The sequence below is a fragment of the Oncorhynchus mykiss genome, chromosome 12, assembly GCF_057628025.1.
Source record: "Oncorhynchus mykiss isolate SJ-2025 chromosome 12, ASM5762802v1, whole genome shotgun sequence".
Lineage (NCBI taxonomy): Eukaryota > Metazoa > Chordata > Actinopteri > Salmoniformes > Salmonidae > Oncorhynchus > Oncorhynchus mykiss.
Genome location: NC_143033.1, coordinates 64,108,368 through 64,132,053, shown reverse-complemented (window position 1 = coordinate 64,132,053; position 23,686 = coordinate 64,108,368). Strand labels below are relative to the sequence as shown.

The window sequence follows — 23,686 nt, the reverse complement described above, 5'->3', positions numbered from 1 at the left end:
AGCCAGTTGCGAATTGAAGGAAAGTTGGTGGGTGCACAGTGTACTGTTAAGATGCTGGAATAATTTTGGGACTAATGTGCAAAGATATCCTACTTTTTGAAGTGATTTGTTTGACAACCAAATGAAAACATAACTGGTTGTGTTGATGGCACATTAAAAGGTAATACCTTTTTACAGTTAAATTACATGCCTTTTTTTTTATACATACATAGGAGGTCCCATGAAAAAATGTGCCACACTATAGAAATCAAATGCCTTTCCAACTGATTCGTTCTGGCGCCGGCACTGTTTTCCTCCCTCTCCCTCCCTTTCTTCCCTCCTCACGCTCTCCCTCCCATTCCCTCCCTCTATCTTCCTCCCTCTCTCACCAAAGTGTTTGATCTTCGTGGAGGGGATCTTGCGGATGTGTCTCTTGATGAAGAGGTGGAGGTGGGAGATGAGGATGAAGGGTGGTGCCAGGCAGGGTCTGGAGTGATACTCCACGATCAGATTGTAGCGCTGGAACTTCCAGTAGTTGTCGCTGTGCTCCTGCACTTTGGAGAACGTGTGACTGGAGGAAAGGCAGAGAGAGGGAGACAGTAAAAAGGTTGAATATCAGGAAATAGGTGACTCTCGCTCATATAAAAAAAGATTGGTTTTATTATATTTTTTAGTTCATGACATTTTGAGCCCCAATGACACACAGATAAAGCTGAGCCAGAAAAACATGCCATTGGGACAACACTCTAATAAAAAAAGTTGATTAAATTAAATCCAACAACACTATTCCAAGACACCCTGAGGAACTAGATAAAATAAGAGAAATTCAACCCACGGATTAGAGGGGCCTATTGAATGAGTGACGATCTGTCGAGGGGAACACAAGGAGAGTGAAACAGGGATATGGAGGGGGGCGCTAGATGGGAAAGAAGGACAGAGAGCTTATTCTCATTGAAGAGAGTTGCAGTAGAGGTATCGGGACGAAATGTTGCTGGGCCAATTGTACAATGCCCTATGGGACTCCCAATCATGGCTGGTTGTGATACAGCCTGGATTCAAACCAGGGTGTCTGTAGTGACGCCTCTAGCACTGAGATGCATTGCCTTAGACCAATGCGCCACTCGGGAGCCCTCTAATAAAAAGGACGATTCAAACTGTTTTGGCTATACAACATTCTGCAGATCTCCAAGGGAAGCATGGCAACAAACGTGATTTGGAGGTAGGGCTACGTTTGAGTAATATTACAGTAATGTCTCGAGAATTAATACATCTCTAAGTTATCTCTTGATAACTTCCTCAACACTCGTCAATGTGAAGAGCTAGAGAGAGTGAAAGGTAGACAGAGAGTGGAAGAGGGAGAGAAAGTAAAAGAGGGACAGACAGAGGGTCCATTACCTGAACATGGCGATGAGCAGGTTGACCAGGAGGATGTTGGTGACCAGCAGGAAGATGACCAATAAGATGACCACCAGCCAATTGTGGTCGGTACTCATGCAGGGCTCTGCCCCCGCCTCGACCAGAGTGGCGTTATTGGTGCACTCTATCCCCTCATCCAGTTTATCAGCTACCGACAGAGAGACAGGAAGACAAGGGCAGGAGGCAGTGAGAGGGGGAGAGTTTGAAAGGATGGGAAGAAGCAGAAGGAGGGGTGTGAAAATAAATATTTAAAATGGTAGGGCAAAGAGGGTAGATTGGGTAGGTGTTGATGTAAGGGGGGATGCAGAGAGAGAGGAGTGAAAGAATAGAGAAAGAGAGAGAGAAAGAGAGAGAGAAAGAGAGAGAGAGTAATATATATATATATATTTGTTTTTATTTAGCAGACTCTCTATTCCAGAGCGATTAGAATTTAGTGCATTAATTTTAAAATATCTAGGTGAGATTATACTATGTTACATACACATGCAAACCACATTCATACACAAACATCAACGCACCATCCATTTCGTGTATGGGGATCTGTCCAAATATGTGTAGGTATGGCCTGTAGAACACTCTGCGAAAGATCCAACCGGGACGGGGGTCGTAGGAGTAGAGCAGCGCCTGATTGGCTACACCGTAGGCCAGGAGCCACACCGCCAGGAAGAACAGGAAGAAGAAGATGTCTTTCATCTGCCAATCAGGAGGGGAACAGATATTCATTGGGGAAAATGGCATCACCATCTAGTGTTCAGTTTTGATACTAGTCGTTACTGCCAAAACCAGCACTTGGAGCTAGACCATAGAGACAGATAGAGGACTCTAGTGCCCAAAAGCCCATTTTAGCATGGCCAGCGCCATTATGAACTTCCACAATCTTTAAGTAGTCAACTGGGTGGAACTTCCTATGGGCCAAAGAAGGATCACAATGCGGGTCATCAGGAGGGATCAGCCAATTATAATTGTGAGCAAACATTCCATAACTGCAGGTGGCAATACATCACAAACATTGGCTTCATACCTGTTATAACAATACACTCTAGGTGGCATTATGCACCTTCAGAGACAGTAGATGAAGCGAGGCATCCCACTCCCTTAATTTTTCTGATTGAGGCGGGGCTGCTTTGGTCTACTTACTGCCCACGGAGGGTGTGCCCCAGAGACAGTAGAGAAAAGAGACATCTCACTGCCAAAAAAATGTGCCAGTGATATGTTGGAGCAGGGCGGGTGGGGCCAATATGTAGACCAAATCCAGCTGTTTCCTCTCTTATGTGAGCATCCCAGCGATTATAGAGGAAATGTGCGCTCATGTAGGAAAGCATTCTCACACAAGAGAGGGAACGCCCACTTACATAGACAGGAACCTTGAAATAAAAAATGAAATGGTGAAGTCGTGGAGTCATTCATCTTTATTTATCCACCATCTTTGGTAATCTTTCAGTTTGTCTGCCAACTCATGGAAGTAGTAGAATAAAATGGACTACTTTAAAATGGAGATGGCCACAATGGCACTGTCCATGCTCCCATGTCCTCATAATGAGACAGATACAACGACGCAATGTCTAAGTCTACTATTTAGACACTGCAGTGCACAGGGTTTTCTCTTTCTTTTTAGAAAGCACTCACCATTTTTTCAACAATGATTATCTTGGGTCCCAGCTGTTTGTGGATGGCAAAGATGTGGATGAGACGGAGGGTAAACACCATGTAGTCCACAGCCAACACAGCACGGCCAAACTCATAGGACCACGGGAACATTCTAGAACACACAACAAACACCTGGTTATAGTCACAGACACACACACACAATATATATATTTATCCATTTATTTATTTATTTATTAGGATACACATTAGCTGTTGCTGATGCAGCTGCTACTCTTCCTGTGGTCCATATACAAAACATAAAATATGACAAATTACATGACATTAATAGACAAGAACAGCTCAAGGACAGAACTACATACATTTAAAATAATCATGTAAATAAAAAGCCTTGTTTACATCGAAACACAGAAACATAAACACATTACACTGAGAACACCTTGCTAATATTGAGTTGCACCTCTCCCCCACTTTGCTCCCAGAACAGCTTCAATTCGTAGGGGTATGGACTCTACGTGTCGAAAGCATACCACAGGGTTGCTGACCCATATTGACTCCAATGCTTCCCACAGTTGTGTCAAGTTGGCTGGATGTCCTTTGGGTGGTGAATCATTCTTGATACACAACCCAGTAGCGTTGCAGTTCTTGACACAAACAAGTGCGCCTGGCACCTAACACCATACCCCGTTCAAAGGCACTTGCATTTTGTGTCTTGCCCATTCACCATCTGAATGATACACAATCATGTCTCAAGTGTTTCAAGACTTAAAAATACTTCTTTAACCTGTCCTCTTCCCCTTCATCTATACTGATTGAAGTGGATTTAACAAGTGACATCAATAAGGGATCATAGCGTTCACCTGGATTCATTCACCTGATCAGTCTGTCATGGAAAGAGCTTCATGTTCTTAATGTTTCGTATACTCAGTATCTTCTTGTAGCTACTGTAAATGCACACACCTGCAGCACATTCCCAGTGCAAAGAGTGAGATGGCTGTGATGTCACACTTATTCCACATGTCCTCGATGTAGAGCTTCATTCTCTGATATAAAGTGGTGTTGCCCCTGAAGAATGTCTGGTGGAGAGAGAGAGAGGGGGAAAGTGTGTGTGTGAGAGAGAGTAGATGGTCATTAATATATATCTACAGTCACCTACAAAACGATTGGTTCCCTTGATAATGATGAGCAAAAAAGACTGTATAAAACAAATAATACAAATACTGAGCTATATTGTATGCAAAAAATATAATAATAATGTTATTGTATTATAGTAATCCCTAATCAAAAGGCATTATTAGTATAATAGGATTCTGATTTGGGTGACAAAATCCTAAAGGATCCAATCGGATTACTTTTCTAGTCCAATAGAATCGTACAGGATTCTTACTTCAACAAATGTTTGGGTGACTTTCTGGTGATTTTACAGTCTTTTTGGACCCTGTCCTGTTGCCAACACCTGCTGTAGGCCTTTGAACTGTATTCCCCTTCAGCCAGTAGGGGGGGTACACACACTTCACAGAAGATTAGTGGCAATCGCACACATTCAGTGCCTTCAGAACAAATTCATACCCCTTGACTTTTTCCACATTTTGTTGTTACAGCCCGAATTCAAAATTGATGAAACATCTTTTTTTTCCACTCACCCATCTACACACAATACCCCAGAATGAAAGTCAAAACATGTTTTTAGAATTGTTTGCAAATGTATTGAAAATAAAATACAGAAATATAATAAAAATTCCCTGTCTTAGGTCAGTTAGGATCACCACTTTATTTTAAGAATGTGAAATGTCAGAATAATAGAGAAAATTATTTATTTCAGCTTTTATTTCATTCATCACATTCCCAGTGGGTTAGAAGTTCACATACACTCAATTGCTTCAATATATCCACATTTTCCTACCTCATGACACCATCTATTTTGTGAAGTGCCCCAGTCCCTCCTGCAGCAAAGCACCCACACAACATGATGCTGCCACCCCCGTGCTTCATGGTTGGGATGGTGTTCTTCAGCTTGCAAGCCTGCACCTTTTTCCTCCAAACATAACAATGGTTATCATGGCCAAACAGTTCTATTTTTGTTTCATCAGGCCAGATGACATTTCTCCAAAAAGTATGATCTTTGTTGATATAGGTTAAGTCGATATAGGACTCGTTTGCTGTGGATATAGATCCTTTTGTACCTGTTTCCTCCAGCATCTTCACAAGGTCCTTTGCTGTTGTTCTGAGACTGATTTGCACCTTTCGCAACAAAGTTAGTTCATCTCTAGGAGACATAATGCGTTTGCTTCCTGAGCGGTATGATGGCTGCGTGGTCCCATGGTGTTTATACACCTATTGTTTGTACAGATGAATGTGGTACCTTCAGGCATTTGGAAATTGCTCCCAAGTATGAACCAGACTTGTGGAGGTCTACAATTTCTTTCTGAGGTCTTGGCTGATGTTTTTTTATTTACCCATGTTGTCAAGCAAAGAGGCACTGAGTTTGAAGGTAGGCCTTGAAGGTAGGCCTTGAAATACATCCACAGGTACACCTCCAATTGACTCAAATGATGTCAGAAGCTTCTAAAGCCATGGCATCATTTTCTGGAATTTTCCAAGCTGTTTAAAGGCACAGTCAACTTAGTGTATGTAAACTTCTGACCCACTGGAATTGTGATACAGTGAATTATTAGTGAAATAATCTGTCTGTAAACAATTGTTGGAAAAATGACTTGTGTCATGCACAAAGTAGATGTCCTAACCGACTTGCCAAAAATATACTTTGTTAACAAGACATTTGTGGAGTGGTTGAAAAACTAGTTTTAATGACTCCAACCTAAGTGTATGTAACCCTCCGACTTCAACTGTAAGTATTTCCACCCAGGTCAATACTTTGTAGAAGCTCCTTTGGCGGCGGATTCAAGTCTGGGCTCCGGCTGGGCCACTCACGGACTTTCACATTCTTCTTCTGAAGTCATCCCAGCGTTGCTTTGGCTGTGTGCTTGGGGTCATTGATCTGTTGGAACGTAAATCTTCGCCCCCCAGTCTAAGTTTGTTTGCCCTCTGAAGCAGGTTATCATCAAGGATTTGCCTGTATTTGGCTCGAGTCTTAGAAGTCTCCCTACCGCTGAAAAGCATCCCATTGCATTATGTTGCCACCACGGTAGGGATGGTGTTAGACGGGTGATAAGCAGTGCGTGGTTTTCTCCAGACTTTGCATTCAGGCCAAAGAGTGTTTCATCAGACCACAGAATATTTTGCCTTAAGATCTCAGTCTCACGTGCCTTTTTTGCAAACTCCAGGTGTGCTGTCATGTGCATTTTTCTCAGGAGTGGCTTCCGTCTGGACACTCTCCCATAAAGCCCAGATTTCTGAAGTGCTGTTGTCCTTCTGGCAGGTTTTCCCATCTCAGCCAAGGACCTCTGGAGTTCTGTCAGAGTGTTCATTGTGTTCTTGGTCACCTCCCTGACCAAGGTACTTCTTGTCCGAACGGCCAGCTCTAGGCAGGGTAGTTCCATATTTTTTCTCTCCATTTCCCAATTATGAAAGTTTCAACACTTTAGAAATTGTTTTATACCCTTCCCCAGAAATATGCCTCATCACAATTATATCTCAGATATCTACTGACAGTTCCTTAGACTTCAAGGTATAGTTTCTGCTCTGACATTCACAGTCAGCTGTTGGACCCTATACAGTGCATTCAGAAAGTATTCAGACTCCTTGACATTTTCCACATTTTGTTAAGTTACAGCATTATTCTAAAATGGATGAAATCATTTTTTCCCCTCATCAATCTACACACAATACTCCACAATGACAAAGCAAAAACAGGTTTTCAGAAATGTTTGCAAAAATAAATAAATAAAATGGAAATACCACATTTACATAAGTATTCAGACCCTTACTCAGTACATTGTTGAAGCACCATTGGCAGCGATGTACAGCCTTGAGTCTACTTGGGTATGACGCTACAAGCTTGGCACATCTGCATTTGTGGAGTTTCTCCTCTTAAGTTCTGTCAGGTTGGATGTGTGTTGCTGCACAGCTATTTTCAGGTCTCTCCAGAGATGTTGGGATGGGTTAAAGTCCAAGCTCTGGCTGGACCACTCAAGGACATTCAGAGTCCCGAAACCACTCCTGCGTTGTCTTGGCTATGTGTTTAGGGTCGCTGTCCTGTTGAAAAGGTGAACCTTTGCCCCAGTCTGAGGTCCCGAGCACTCTGGAGCAGGTTTTCATCAAGGATCTCTCTGTACTTTGCTCCGTTCATTTTTATATCGATCCTGACTAGTCTCCCAGCCCCTGCCACTGAAAAACATCCCCACAGCATGCTGCCACCACCATCCTTCACCGTAGGGAAGGTGCCAGGTTTCCTCCAGCCATGACGCTTGGAATTCAGGCCAAAAAGTTTAATCTTGTTTCTCATGGTCTGAAAGTTCTCTAGGTGCCTGTTGGCAAACTCCAAGTGGGCTGTCATGTGCCATTTACTGAGGAGTGGCTTCTGTCTGGCCACTCTACCATAAAGGCCTGATTGGTGAAGTGATGCAGAGATGGTTGTCCTTCTGGAAGGTTCGCCCATCTCCACAGAGGAACTCTGGAGCTCTGTCGGAGTGACGATCAGGTTCTTAGTCACCTCTCTGACCAAGGCACTTCTTCTCTGATTGCTCAGTTCGGCTCGGCGGCCAGCTCTAGGAAGAGTTTTGGTGGTTTCAAATGTATTCCATTTAAGAATGATAGAGGCCACTGTGTTCTTGGGAACCTTCAATACTGCAGACATTTTTTGGTACTCTTCCCCAGATCTGTGCCTCGACACAATCCTGTCTCGGACCTCTACGGATGATTCCTTCAACCTCATGGCTTTGTTTTTTGCTCTGACATGCGCTGTCAACTGTGGGAACTTATATAGACAGGTGTGTGCCTTTACAAATAATTTCCAATCAATTGAATTTACCACAGGTAGAGACTCCAATCAAGTCGTAGAAACATGTCAAAGATGATCAATGGAAACAGGATGAACCTGAGCTCAATTTCGAGTCTCTAGCAAAGGGTCTGCCAAGAGTGTTCAAAGCTGTCATCAAGGCAAAGGGTGGCTACTTTGAAGAATCTAAAAGATTAAATATAATTTGTTTCACACTGTTTTGGTTACTGCATGATTCCATATGTGTTATTTCATAGTTTTGATGTCTACAGTATTATTCTACAATGTAGAAAATAGTAAAAAAAAAAAAAAACCTTGAATGAGTAGGTGTGTCCAAAAGTTTGACTGGTACTGTATGTAAATTAGATATTTTCTGTATTTAATTTTCAAACAATTAGCAAAAATGTTGAAATACATGTTTTCACTTTGTCATTATGGAGTTTTGTGTAGATGAATTTAAGCCATTTTGAATTCAGGCTGTAACACAACAAAATGTGGAATAAGTCAACGTGTATGAATACTTTCTTAAGGCACTGCAATTAATGTTTTATTTTTCCAAAACCGTACCGCAAGTGATTTGTCACGTGTGACTCAGTTAAGATGGTGTTGAGATGGTACCGACAGTTAGGGCAGCCATGCTTCTAGCTCCTAAGCCACTGCAGTATTAAAAAAAAATGTCTTGCATTACTAGCCCAGAAATGTTTTGATGTTATCACATACAACCGGGAAATAACTTTTGGATATCAGAGCGGCGGTAACTCACCAGCATTACCAGCATTACGATCAGGAATACGACTTTCCCTAATTGGATCCTTTGTTCCCCAGGGCAATTGAACTGATTCCAGAGGCTGATCCAAGAGGAATTCGGAGTGGACTCCTAGTCCGACTCAGGAGGCCCACACACCACACATCGTTTCTGAGTATATTACTCACTAATGTTCAGTCTCTGGATATTAAAGTTGACAAGCTCAGGGCGAGGTTCTCCTTCCAGAAAGAAATAAGAGATTGTAACATAGTCTGTTTCATGGAAACATGGCTCTCTCGGGATATACTGAGTCCGTACAGCCAGTTGGGTTCTCAGTTCATTGCGGAGACAGGAATAAAGATCTCTCCGGGAAGAAGAAGGGTGGGGGTATATGTTTCATGATTAACTACTCATGGTGAGATTGTGATAACATATTGAAACTTAACCTGTTAGATCTCTAGGGGCGCTATTTCATTTTTGGATAAAAAACGTTCCCGTTTTAAGCGCGATATTTTGTCACGAAAAGATGCTCGACTATGCATATTCTTGACAGTTTTGGAAAGAAAACACTCTGAAGTTTCAGAATCTGCAAAGATTTTGTCTGTAAGTGCCCCAGAACTCATTCTACAGGCGAAACCAAGATGATGCATCAACCAGGAATTAGCAGAATTTCTGAAGCTCTGTTTTCCATTGTCTCCTTATATGGCTGTGATTGCGCAAGGAATGAGCCTACACTTTCTGTCGTTCGCCCAAGGTCTTAGCAGCATTGTGACGTATTTGTAGGCATATCATTGGAAGATTGACCATAAGAGACTACATTTTCCAAGTGTCCGCCTGGTGTCCTGCGTGGAATTCGGTGCGCAATTGCCAGCTGCTTGTACTTTACCATTTGATTCAGGGGAGAAACCATGTGTCCAAGAACGATGTATCAATGAAGAGATATGTGAAAAACACCTTGATGATTGATTCTAAACAACGTTTGCCATGTTTTCAGTCGATATTATGGAGTTAATTTGGAAAAAAGTTCGCGTTTTGAGGACTGAATTTTCGTATTTTTTTTTGGTAGCCAAATGTGATGTATAAAACGGAGCTATTTCTAATACACAAAGAATCTTTTTGGAAAAACTGAGCATCTGCTATCTAACTGAGAGTATCCTCATTGAAAACATCAGAAGTTCTTCAAAGGTAAATTATTTTATTTGAAGGCTTTTATGTTTTTGTTGAAATGTTGCGTGCTGGATGCTAACGCTAATGCTAACGCTAAATGCTTTGCTAGCTAGCTACTTTTACACAAATTATTGTTTTCCTATGGTTGAGAAGCATATTTTGAAAATCTGAGATGACAGTGTTGTTTACAAAAGGCTAAGCTTGCGAGATGGCATATTTATTTCATTTCATTTGCGATTTTCATGAATAGTTAACGTTGCGTTATGGTAATGAGCTTGAGGCTGTAGTCACGATACCGGATCCGGGTTTGGGAGATCAGAGAGGTTAAGTCCTTTTGTTCACCCATTCTAGAATACCTCACAATCAAATGCCAATCGTAATACCTCCCAAGAGAAATGTCTTTGATTATAGTCACAGCCGTGTATATTCACCCTCAAGCCGATACCACAACGGCCCTCAAAGAACTACACTGGACTTTATGCAAACTGGAAATCACATATCCTGAGACCGTATTTATTGTAGCCGGGGATTTTAACAAAGCTAATCTGAGGATAACGCTACCGAAGTTCTACCAACACATTGACTGTAGCACTCGCTCTGAGAAAACATTGGACCACTGATCCTCAACTTTTCAAAATGCCTACAAGGCCCTCCCCCACCCTCCCTTCAGGAAATCTGATCACGACTCTATTTTGCTCCTCCCTTCATATAGGCAAAAACTAAAACAGGAAGTACCCGTGCTACAGACTATTCAACGCTGGTCTGACCAATCGGAATCCATGCTTCAAGATTGTTTTGATCATGTGGACTGGGATATGTTCCGGGTAGCCTCAGAATAATATTGACGAATACATGGATACTGTGACTAAGTTTATCAGGACATGTATAGGAGATGTTGTACCCACTGTGACTATTAAAACCTACCAAAACCGGAAACCGTAGATAGATGGCAGCATTTGCGCAAAACTGAAAGCGCGAATCACCACATTTAACCATGGCAAGGTGACTGGGAATATGGCTGAATACAAACAGTGTAGTTGTTCCCTCCACAAGGCAATCAAACAGGCAAAGCATCAGTACAGAGACATAGTGGAGTCGCAATTCAACGGCTCAGACACGAGACATATGTGGCAGGGTCTACAGATAAAGGGAAAACCAGCCAGGTCGCGGACACCTAGGTCTTGCTTCCGGATAAGCTAAACACCTTCTTCGCCCCGCTTTGAGGATAACACTGTGCCACCGACGCGGCCAGCTACCAAGGACTGTGGGCTCTCCATCTCCGTGGCTGACGTGAGTAAGACATTTAAGCGTGTTAACCCTAGCAGGGCTTCCGGCACAGAGGCATCCCCAGTGGAGTTCTCAGAGCATGCGCAGACTAGCTGGATGGAGTGTTTATAGACATATTCAATCTCTCCCTATTGCAGTCTGCTATCCCCTCATGCTTCAAGATGTCCGCCATTGTTCCTGTACCCAAGAAGAAGAAGAAGAAAGGTAACTGAACTAAATGACTATTGCCCAATAGCACTCACTTCTATCATCATGAAGTGCTTTGAGAAACTAGTCAAGGATCATATCACCTCTACCTTACATGACACCCTAGACCCACTTCAATTTGCTTACCGCCACCCAATAGATCCACAGACAATGCAATCGCCATCGCATTGCATACTGCCGTATCCGATCTGGACAAGAGGAATACCTATGTAAGAATGCTGGTCATTGACTATAGCTCAGCATTCAACACCATAGTACACTCCAAGCTCATCATTAAGCTCAGGGCCCTGGGTCTGAACCCCGCCCTGTGCAACTGGGTCCTGGACTTCCTGACAGGCTGCCCCCAGGTGGTGAAGGTAGAAAACAACACCCCCACTTCGCTGATCCACAACACAGGGGCCCCACAAGGGTGCGTGCTCAGCCACCTCCTGTACTCCCTGTGGCCACGCACACCTCCAACTCAATCATCAAGTTTGCAGACAACACAACTGCAGTAGGCCTGATTACCAACAATGACAAGACAGCCTACAGGGAGGAGGTGAGGGCCCTGGGAGTGTGGTGCCAGGAAAATAACCTCTCACTCAACATCAACAAAACAAATAGGCTGATCGTGGACTTCAGGAAACAGCAGATGGAGCACCCCCCTAACCACATCAACAGGACCGCAGTGGAGAAAGTGGAAAGCTTCAAGTGCCTCAGTGTACACATCACGGCCAAACTGAAATGCTCCACCCACACAGACAGTGTGGTGAAGAAGGCGCAACAGCTCCTCTTCAAAACTCAGGAGGTTGAAGACATTTAGCTTAGCACCTAAAACCCTCACAAACTTCTACAGATGCACAATTGAGAGCATCCTGTTGGGCTGTATCACCACCTGGTACTGCAACTGCACCACCTGCAACCACAAGGCTCTCCAGAGGGTGGTGCAGTCTGCCCAACGCATCACCGGGGGCAAACTATCTTCCATCCAATACACCTACAGCACCCGATGTCACAGGAAGGCCAAAATGATCATCAAGGACAACAACCACCCGAGCCACTGCCTGTTCACCCCTATATTTTCCAGAAGGTGAGATCAGTACAGGTGCATCAAAGATGGGACTGAGAGACTGAAAAACAGCCATCAGACTGTTAAATAGCCATCACTAGCACGTTAGAGGCTGCTGCCCTATATACAGTGCCTTGCGAAAGTATTCGGCCCCCTTGAACTTTGCGACCTTTTGCCACATTTCAGGCTTCAAACATAAAGATATAAAACTGTATTTTTTTGTGAAGAATCAACAACAAGTGGGACACAATCATGAAGTGGAACGACAAAAACTGAAAAATTGGGCGTGCAAAATTATTCAGCCCCCTTAAGTTAATACTTTGTAGCGCCACCTTTTGCTGCGATTACAGCTGTAAGTCGCTTGGGGTATGTCTCTATCAGTTTTGCACATCGAGAGACTGACATTTTTCCCATTCCTCCTTGCAAAACAGCTCGAGCTCAGTGAGGTTGGATGGAGAGCATTTGTGAACAGCAGTTTTCAGTTCTTTCCACAGATTCTCGATTGGATTCAGGTCTGGACTTTGACTTGGCCATTCTAACACCTGGATATGTTTATTTTTGAACCATTCCATTGTAGATTTTGCTTTATGTTTTGGATCATTGTCTTGTTGGAAGACAAATCTCCGTCCCAGTCTCAGGTCTTTTGCAGACTCCATCAGATTTTCTTCCAGAATGGTCCTGTATTTGGCTCCATCCATCTTCCCATCAATTTTAACCATCTTCCCTGTCCCTGCTGAAGAAAAGCAGGCCCAAACCATGATGCTGCCACCACCATGTTTGACAGTGGGGATGGTGTGTTCAGCTGTGTTGCTTTTACGCCAAACATAACGTTTTGCATTGTTGACAAAAAGTTAAATTTTGGTTTCATCTGACCAGAGCACCTTCTTCCACATGTTTGGTGTGTCTCCCAGGTGGCTTGTGGCAAACTTTAAACAACACTTTTTATGGATATCTTTAAGAAATGGCTTTCTTCTTGCCACTCTTCCATAAAGGCCAGATTTGTGCAATATACGACTGATTGTTGTCCTATGGACAGAGTCTCCCACCTCAGCTGTAGATCTCTGCAGTTCATCCAGAGTGATCATGGGCCTCTTGGCTGCATCTCTGATCAGTCTTCTCCTTGTATGAGCTGAAAGTTTAGAGGGACGGCCAGGTCTTAAGTAGATTTGCAGTGGTCTGATACTCCTTCCATTTCAATATTATCGCTTGCACAGTGCTCCTTGGGATATTTAAAGCTTGGGAAATCTTTTTGTATCCAAATCCGGTTTTAAACTTCTTCACAACAGTATCTCGGACCTGCCTGGTGTGTTCCTTGTTCTTCATGATGCTCTCTGCGCTTTTAACAGACCTCTGAGACTATCACAGTGCAGGTGCATTTATACGGAGACTTGATTACACACAGGTGGATTGTATTTATCATCATTAGTCATTTAGGTCAACATTGGATCATTCAGAGATCCTCACTGAACTTCTGGAGAGAGTTTGCTGCACTGAAAGTAAAGGGGCTGAATAATTTTGCACGCCCAATTTTTCAGTTTTTGATTTGTTAAAAAAGTTTGAAATATCCAATAAATGTCGTTCCACTTCATGATTGTGTCCCACTTGTTGTTGATTCTTCACAAAAAATACAGTTTTATATATTTATGTTTGAAGCCTGAAATGTGGCAAAAGGTCGCAAAGTTCAGGGGGCCGAATACTTTCGCAAGGCACTTAACATAGACTTGATATCACAGGCCACTTTAATTATAGAACACTAGTCACTAATAATGTTTACATATTTTGCATTACTCATCTCATATGTACAGTCGTGGCCAAAAGTTTTAAGAATGACACAATATTCATTTTCACAAAGTCTGCTGCATCAGTTTGTATGATGGCAATTTGCATATACTCCAGAATGTTATGAAGAATGATAAGATGAATTGCAATTAATTGCAAAGTCCCTCTTTGCCATGCAAATGAACTGAATCGCACCAAAACATTTCCACTGCATTTCAGCCCGGCCACAAAAGGACCAGCTGACATCATGTCAGTGATTCTATCGCTAACACAGGTGGGAGTGTTGACGATGACAAGGCTGGAGATCACTCTGTCATGCAGATTGAGTTCGAATAACAGACTGGAAGCTTCAAAAGGAGGGTGGTGCTTGGAATCATTGTTCTTCCTCTGTGAACTATGGTTAACTGCAAGGAAACACGTGCATCATTGCTTTGCACAAAAAAGGGCTTCACAGGCAAGGATATTGCTGCCAGTAAGATTGCACCTAAATCAACAGTTTATCGGATCATCAAGAACTTTAAGGAGAGAGGTTCAATTGTTGTGAAGAAGGCTTCAGGGCACACAAGAAAGTCCAGCAAGAGCCAGGACCGTCTCCTAAAGTTGATTCAGCTGCGGGATCGGGGCACCACCGGTACAGAGCTTGCTCAGGAATGGCAGCAGGCAGGTGTGAGTGCATCTGCACGCAGAGTGAGGCGAAGACTTTTGGAGGATGGCCTGGTGTCAATAAGGGCAGCAAAGAAGCCACTTCTCTCCAGGAAAAACACCAGGGACAGACTGATATTCTACAAGGTACAGGGATTGGACTGCTGAGGACTGGGGTAAAGTCATTTTCTCTGATTAATCCCCTTTCTGATTGTTTGGGGCATCCGGAAAAAAGCTTGTCTGGAGAAGACAAGGTGAGCGCTACCATCAGTCCTGTGTCATGCCAACAGTAAAGCATCCTGAGACCATTCATGTGTGGGGTTGCTTCTCAGACAAGGGAGTGGGCTCACTCACAATTTTGTCTAAGAACACAGCCGTGAATAAAGAATGTTACCAACACATCCTCCGAGAGCAACTTCTCCCAACCATCCAGGAACAGTTTGGTGATGAACAATACCGTTTCCAACATGATGGAGCACCTTGCCATAAGGCAAAAGTGATAACTAAGTGGCCCGGGGAACAAAACATTGATATTTTGGGTCCATGGCTAGGAAACTCCCCTGACCTTTATCCCATTGAGAACTTGTGGTCAATCCTCAAGAGGCGGGTGGACAAACAAAAACCTACAAATTCTGACAAACTCCAAGCATTGATTATGCAAGAATGGGCTGCCATCAGTCAGGATGTGGCCCAGAAATTAATTAACAGCATGCCAGGGCGGATTGCAGAGGTCTTGAAAAAGAAGGGTCAACACTGCAAATATTGACTCTTTGCATCAACTTCATGTAATTGTCAATAAAAGCATTTGACACTTATGAAATGCTTGTAATTGTACTTCAGTATTCCATAGTAACATCTGACAAAAATATCTAAAGACACTGAAGCAGCAAACTTAAAATTAATATTTGTGCCATTCTCAAAACTTTTGGCCACGACTGTATTTACTGTATTTTAGTCTATGCTGCTCCGACATTTGCTCGTCCAAATATTGATATATTCTTAAATCCATTCCTTTACTTTTGTGTGCATTGTTTGTACTGATGTGAATTTGTTAGATATTACTTATTAGATATTACTGCATTGTTGGCGCTAGAAACACCCGCGACACCCGCAATAACATCTGCTAAACATGTGTATGTGACCAATACAAATTTCTGCACACGCCACAGTCAGTATGAACCGGAGTGACTTGACACATCGCTGGCCAACCAAGATGTAGCTACAAACAAAATGAAGTTAAATGGTTCCAGTCTGCCATGACGCGTTCATCCGTGTATACGGGTATGAGTCTAGCTACATTTCAGATATTATACGTTTAAAATTTTGTCAGAAAGTAATTTTCATTGTAAGTTAACACATACGGTTAACTAGCTAGTAAACATTAGCTTGCTGGTGTCACGAACCTCGCCGAAGATGGTGCCTCTTCCTGTTCACCGGCCTATTAGCTGCCATCGATTCCCTTTCCGTTTGTTTCTGTTTATTGGGTAATTGGGTACACCTGTTTTGTGTTAGAGTTTGTTTGTAGGCTATTTAAGGGCACTAGGCCCGCTGGGTATTTGTGCGGGCTTGTTTGTTGTTACTCTGTTGGATGGTGTTTTTTCCGTGTATGTATTCTCCGGACTATTTTGGTCCTGTTGTTTGGGCTGGTAAATTGTATGCGCCCTGTGTGTTGGCGTGACCGTTTTGATGCGCCGGAGAATACATTTTACAATCTACTGAACCCTGCTCTCTGCGCCTGATTCCACCCACCACTCCTAGTTAATCGTAACAGCTGGCAAATGTTACAGTACGTGTATGATCTGTATAGTAATATTATTAGATTCAGAAATCCAGTTGCATTGCTAGTTATAGCCTAGTGTTAGCTAGCTAACATTGAACCTAGTTGTTAGCTTTAGCTACCTGCAGATTCATACTACAGCTACGACAATATTTGTATTGGTTGTGGTATGAGTTGGGATTTTGCAGGTTCATTGTTCAGATAGCTGGCTAGATGTCTAAACAAAAGACTCCACTTCATCAGATGATTACGTGACCCATCAAGTTAGCCAGGTGTATCCGGGGGCAATTATGGTCATCTATTGTATGGCCTGAATATGTGCACATGTCTAGACAATAGTGACCCATCCACTTAGCGAGATGTGGCTGGGGAGTGGTTATAGCATTTCCTTCACATGACCCAAATTAGTTCACATGACCCAAATTAGTTCACATGACCCAAATTAGTTCACATGACCCAAATTAGATTTTATTTGATATAATGTGTGTTTACCAGAGACGGTAATGTGAAGAACAACATGACCTGCATCAAAGTCAGATTAGGATATAGGCTAAGGATTAGATAAAGTGTATTTTTACCTAGAGTTTTTTCTTATTGTAGCCTACTACTTTTACCACTTTTAGTCTTGAAATCTTTGGTTGTTTACTAAACTTCTCACTCTGTTTAGCACATGGCATCACGTGAATCCTTATAAGGATGGGTGGGGCTAAAGCCCTACTCTGTCCCAGCTGTACTCCGCAACACAAAATGTCCAGAATGCACAACAGAAGCTCAGTACTATCAATGCCGGGACGAACTGACACTGGACACCGGATGTATCATGTGAAGCTTAAATATATATTTTAATTGTAACCTTTATTTAACTAGGCAAGTCAGTTAAGAACAAATTATTATTTACAATGACGGCCTACACCGGCCATAAACAAATTGAAATAGTACTCCTGCATCCCGCTTGGTTATTTTGTGTTGTAAAAGTTAATCAACAAACACAACAATGGAGAATCGGTCTGGCTTACAGACCCCACCACTCGGCATTTTACAGAACTAATTCCCGGTTGTGCCTCACAAATGGGCCAATTAAGATTTGAAAGTTGATTATAATATGTGCATTGGCTGTAGTTTTAACAGAATAGCCTGAAATGTTTTTTCAGCTCAGGTTTACTCAAGAGGCCTACAACACATCGTAGGCATAGCCTATAGTCCTAGTGTTTTCATATTTTTATGTATTTATTTGGGTTCATAGTGTGGACCGATCCAAGGTCCCCGTACCGAACTGTTCAGTTTGAATATGTGTAGGCCTACCGTCACAACCCTAAATTCTACAAATTTTGCCACGGGGCAGATTGAAAAATGTGCCGTTTTACAGCTAATTTCCTGCAATTCTACACATTTAGCCATATGGTGGAGTTTTTATCTGATGATCGGGGGCCAACTCTCGGTAATTTGACCATTGTTACTACAAGTTTAGATAGCTGGCCAAGGAGATTAATTTACCTTCTAAAAAAATTTTTGTTGACATGGGCTAATTGAGTGACTATCAGTGACTGCCCGAAGAGAAAAACTGCTAATGCACAATCAAATTTCGTACTCTACTACTCCAACCCTCAACAGTAAGTTGAGACCCTAACTTATTTTTGCGGGGGGACATTGATCCGTGGGCCTACAAAAGGGCTGCCAGTTGCCCATCCCTGCTCTAGATGGTATTTTAACTTGAGAGCAGCAGCCTTTGTTACTACTGCTGCTCTTTCAGCTTGAATTCAGGCTGAGGATGTGGAGGATAAAACTGACCGTGAACTCCTGTTAGACTTGCGGCTGGACGTTTGGGACACACTGTCAGTAAGTTTAACATCATCCTTCTCATCAGTGCATTCATCAGGTTTCTCTGGGTCTGGGGATGCATCTGAAATCCATTTGGACACAGTACAAAGACATGTCTTAATATGCTGCAGTTTGGGAAACTTTCTCCTTCAAGGCCTTTCCTGCTAAGTCCAGTCCAATAGCTCCATGTCACCCACATTGACAATGCTAACTGCAGTTCAGAGGAGGCTGGTGGGAGACGCTATAGGAGGACTGGCTCATTGTAATGGCTGGAATGGAATAAATGAAACAGAGTCAAACATGTGGTTTCCATATCGTTCCATTAATTCCATTCCAGCTATTACAATGAGCCCATCCTATTATAGCTTCCCCCACCAGCCTCTACTGCTGCAGTGGTAGAATTCACTTCAGCCATATTTCATAGGCCATCACAATAATATCTACGTTTCCCAATCCTCCCCATTTCAATATGCAAGAATGAACATGCATCAATAAGCGTTCTGGTGCACAGCGCCATGCTCCTTTAACAGTCTTGTTATATATATCCAGGCTTTATCACAATCGGCCGTGATACACAATTGGCCCAGCGCCGTCTGGGTTTGGGTAGGCCGTCATTGTAGATAAGAATTTGTTGTTAACTTACTTGCCTAGTTTTTTTTTTTTTTTAACAGTATTTTTATTGGAATTTTACAATTTTCACCCATATTAAGAGATACAACAACAGAGACAAAGCACACAGAAAGCTTCTCTCACCCCATCACCATCATTGCGTCTCTCAATACATACATTTTAAACAAACTTACAAACAGAAATTAAACAAAAAAGCTCAATTTAAACCAAGAGGTTAGGTTCCACACATGGAACGTACAGTGTAGTTCTGAAATACATAGATCCCCGTCATTCTACGAGAATCCTTGCAGCATAATAGCTGATACCTCAGGTTCTAGGTAATTTAGATAAGGTTCCCATACTTTGTAGAACTGGTCTGTTTTAGAATGCAATGTACATGTTAGATATTCCAGAGGCACCCATTCAAATAGTATCTTATGCCAATCTTTAATAGAAGGAACCTTATCACTAATCCACTGTAAAAGGATGTTTTTCCTCGCTGCGAAGGTGAGGATGTTGTAAAGCGTCCTTTTACTCACAGAAGTAACCTGCCTACTAGGGAGACCTAACAGTAAAGAAACTGGGTCCAACTCTAGATCAACCCCTAGGATCTTTTCAATTTCTTGCAGAACACCAGACCAGTATCTTTGTATTTTGGTGCATGACCATAAACAATGTGTTAGGGTGCCTGTATCAGTTTTGCATTTAAGACACTGAGGGGAAGAGGAGGTGGGGCTAAAAGCATGTCTGCGATTTGGGGATATATGCAATCTGTGTATTATTCTTAATTGGATTGCTCTAGTACGATTACATATAGATATTGTTTTTGCATATCTCCAAATGTCCTCCCACATCTCTTTGTCAATAGTAACAGACAATTCTTTCTCCCACACTTGTTTCACCCTCTGTGTGTTGACAGCAGAAAGGGACCTTAAAGTATCATAAAACAGACATTTTCCTTTGTGGGAAAAAAAGCATTCTTTCAATGACAGACACATCAGGGTTACCAATTAAGGTGGTGCCCTTCAGGATATAATGTCTTACTTGTAGGAAGCGGAAAAAGTCCTGCTTTGGGAGTCAATATTTCTCGACCATCTGCTCAAATGACAACAAAATCTTATCAACAAATAAGTCATTTAGCCTGCGTATGCCCTTATTAAGCCAAGAGTTAAAGCCGGCATCCAGCAATCCTGGACTGAAATCTGGATTGTTAAGAATTGGGGTAAGAGCAGAGGTTAGTTTGGACCTTCCCAGGAAGCGTTGAACTGACCTCCATACTTTGAGTGTGTTAAGTGTAACGGGATTATTGCAGTGATCTTCTACAGACTTAAAACTTCTGAAAAATAAAAGATCCTGTAAGGGGTATTTTGAAAGAGAAGTCTCAATGTCTAACCAAATAGAGGAGTCATCATTTGTGATCCAGTCAGAAATATAACAAAGGTGGGCACACCATTGATAGAACCTGATATTGGGCAGGTCCAAGCCGCCCATAGAACTTGGCAGCTGCAATATTGCCATCTTAAGTCTTGGTTTGCGTTTACTCCATATAAAGGAACTTAGCCATCCATTTACATCCTTTATTACCTTATTGGAGAGTAATACTGGGATCATTTGGATTGGGTAAAGTAGTCTAGGTAAAATGTTCATTTTCAAGAGGGATATTCTACCCAACCAAGAAATCGGGAGAGAGTTCCAGCGCTCCAGATCCTGTCTTATTGTATCAAACAAGGGAACAAAATTGGCTTTGTACATTTGCTGGAATTTAGGAGTTACAAATATACCCAGATACATGAAACCTGAGGGAGACCATTTAAAAGGGAAGGGGGGAGAAGTATTAGGTACAGAGTGCAGGCTACCAAGTGGCATAGCCTCTGACTTAGTTAGGTTAATCTTGTAGCCTGAGAATTCGCTGAATAATTCAATAATATTAATAAGAGCTGTAATTGAAGTCTCGGGACTAGAGATGAATATCAGGACATCATCAGCATACAAGCTTATTTTATGGTGAACATCACCAATGAGCAGCCCCTGTATAGCAGGCGTTACCCTGATGGCCTCAGCCAGTGGTTCCATAACGAGTGCAAAGAGGAGGGGGGATAAATGACAGCCCTGTCTGGTACCTCTGTGTATAGAGAAGTTATTTGACCTTAGCCCATTAGTAAGGACAGCAGCCTGAGGATCATCATATAAAACTTTCACCCATTTTATAAAGTTGTCACCCAGACCAAATTTATTTAGAGCAAATAATAGGTAAGACCACTCCACACGATCAAATGCTTTCTCAGCATCTAGGTAGAGCACCAGACCATCCACAGCACTTTGTTGGTAAGCTTGAATTACATTAAGAAGCCGCCTGACATTGTTGCATGACTTACGGCCCTTAATGAAGCCAGTTTGGTCTCCTTTCACAATTAATGGCAGTGAGTCCTCTAATCTTGTGGCTAGAATTTTAGAAAGCAATTTTCTATCCACATTCAGAAGGGAAATTGGTCTGTACGAGGAACAAGACTCTGGACATTTTCCCTTTTTGAGAATAAGTGAAATGTTGGCTTCTCTCAGCGTTTGAGGGAGTTGGTCATTTGAAAATGAGTGATTAAACATATCCCGCAATGGCTCAAGGATCAGGCCATGGAACTCTTTATAGAACTCACTACAAAACCCGTCTGGTCCTGGGGCCTTACCATTTTGCAGATTCTTAATTGCGAACATTATCTCTTCCTTGGTAATAGGGGCATTAAGGAGGGACCGCTGCTCTTCGGAGATAGTAGGGAGCTCAATCTTACAAAAGAAGTTCTCCATTAATTTGGGTGCATCATTTGGCAGTTCTGAGGCATGAAGATTTGTATACAATTTCTTAAATGAGTCACTTATCAATTTATTTTCATATAAGTGATTACCATCAGAGTCAGTAATAGTAGCAATTGACTGAGAGTCAGCTCTCTTTTTAGCTAGGTATGCCAAGTACTTTCCTGGCTTATCGCCATGTTCATATAGCTTTTGCCTCACAAATCTCATTTTCTTTTCAGCGTCCTGTGTTAGGAGAGAGTCTAACGTTGATCTAATGACTGATATTTCCTTTAATAGGGCAGGAGTGGGCGTTTTAATGTAGTCCTTCTCTTTAGTTCCTAATTCACCCTCTAACATTTTTTGCTTTTCACGCTTTTTCCGTCTCTTAGTAGCTGTGTATGACATAATCAGACCCCTGGCATACGCTTTACAGGTCTCCCAAAGGAGCGAGGGGTTATCTGTTGATTGAGAGTTAATAGAGAAAAATGCTTTAAACTCTGTAATGAAATATGATGTGAATGTATGGTCTTTAAGAATGGTTGTGTTCAACCTCCAATGTCTTGACCGATTGAATGCCCCGTTGAGTTTTATGTCCAGGATCACCTCAGCATGATCAGATATGACTATGCTTCCTATCCTAGCGGATAGAACAGACTGCAGAGACGTCGTGGGCACAAAAAAATAATCTATTCTAGTCTGACATCCATGAGGTGCAGAGAAAAAAGTGAACTCTCTGTTGGAGGGATGAAAAGCTCTCCAGACATCCGCATACCCCAGATCATCACAAATAGCTTTAAGTGACTTAGCTTGAGGAGAGAGTGAAGCTAAACCGCTGGGGAACCTATCAATAAGGGGGTTCAACAAGCAGTTAAAATCTCCTCCAACCACTGCAGTGTCCGAGTTTAATTCTGAAAAGTCTAGAAAAACCTTAGTGAGGAAATCAGGGGGGTGAGCAGGGGGGAAGTAAATATTCATTATAGAAATGTTCTGCCCTTGTAAAGTACCATTAATTATAACAAAGCGACCAAATTTATCTTTCACACAATTCAAGACCTTAAGTGGTAAGTTATTTTTCACCAGAATTGCTACCCCTCTACTTCTGGATGTAAATGATGAGAAAAACACTTGACCAAACCCCCCTTGTTGTAATTTCAGGTGCTCCTTATCCTCCAAATGAGTTTCTTGCAACAGGGCAATATCAATATTTTCTTTTTTCAAAAAAGATAGTACCTTCTTCCTCTTAATGGGGTTATGGCTCCCTCTAATGTTCCATGTACATACACGCAGTCCATTACCTGCCATTGTATCTTGACCATTCAATATCCAGACTGAATCCCACTGTAAAAGTGGGGTGGTACCTTTTTCCATGTGTTGAACTCTCCTCCATCTCACTGAGCATAAACAAACGATATGAACCCTGAACTCGAACTATACTAAACCCAAAAATTAAACATGTAAAGATCCAAAAGGGGGTTTTCCCACTAGCTAACATGCAGGGGATTTCAACTCTCCAATGTAGACTCTTAAGTCTGCATTGCCACTCCATAGCCTCATCCTTTATATGTATGGAAAATAAAATCAATAGGAGAATATTGAGGCTCTTCCACCTAAAACCAAACCTGGGCACCAATATGGATTCACACATATCTCAGCCTGAGCTATAGCGGCTATTACTTTAGCAAGAAAAATAATAAAGATACGAATATTACTGAGCCGAAGTACGTGAGGACTCACGTCACTGTTTCATGATCAGATTCAACCAAAAATAAACAAAGTTATCCAATGCTGCTGAGGTGCAGCTTAAAATGTATTTACCCGAGAGAGTCAATAAACGCAGCAGCCTCTTCAGGTGTGTAGAGCTTTTTAGGTGAACCGTTGACCATAATCTTCAATGTGGCCGGGTACAACAGTGCGTAGTCCATC

The 23,686-nt window shown here is 42.2% G+C and overlaps 1 protein-coding gene across 1 annotated transcript in view; it reads right to left on the bottom strand.

The window, feature by feature from the left end:
* LOC110539079 (transient receptor potential cation channel subfamily M member 4) overlaps nt 1–23,686 on the bottom strand; it is a 78,921-nt gene that overhangs the window by 4,167 nt on the left and 51,068 nt on the right. Inside the window, exons 19-23 of the mRNA XM_036937948.2 lie at nt 3,961–4,076; nt 3,022–3,154; nt 1,914–2,088; nt 1,375–1,543; nt 369–550 (exon numbers count right to left, since the gene is read on the bottom strand). Of these exons, the coding sequence (XP_036793843.2) occupies nt 369–550; nt 1,375–1,543; nt 1,914–2,088; nt 3,022–3,154; nt 3,961–4,076 (775 nt within the window). The remainder of the gene's footprint in view (nt 1–368; nt 551–1,374; nt 1,544–1,913; nt 2,089–3,021; nt 3,155–3,960; nt 4,077–23,686) is intronic.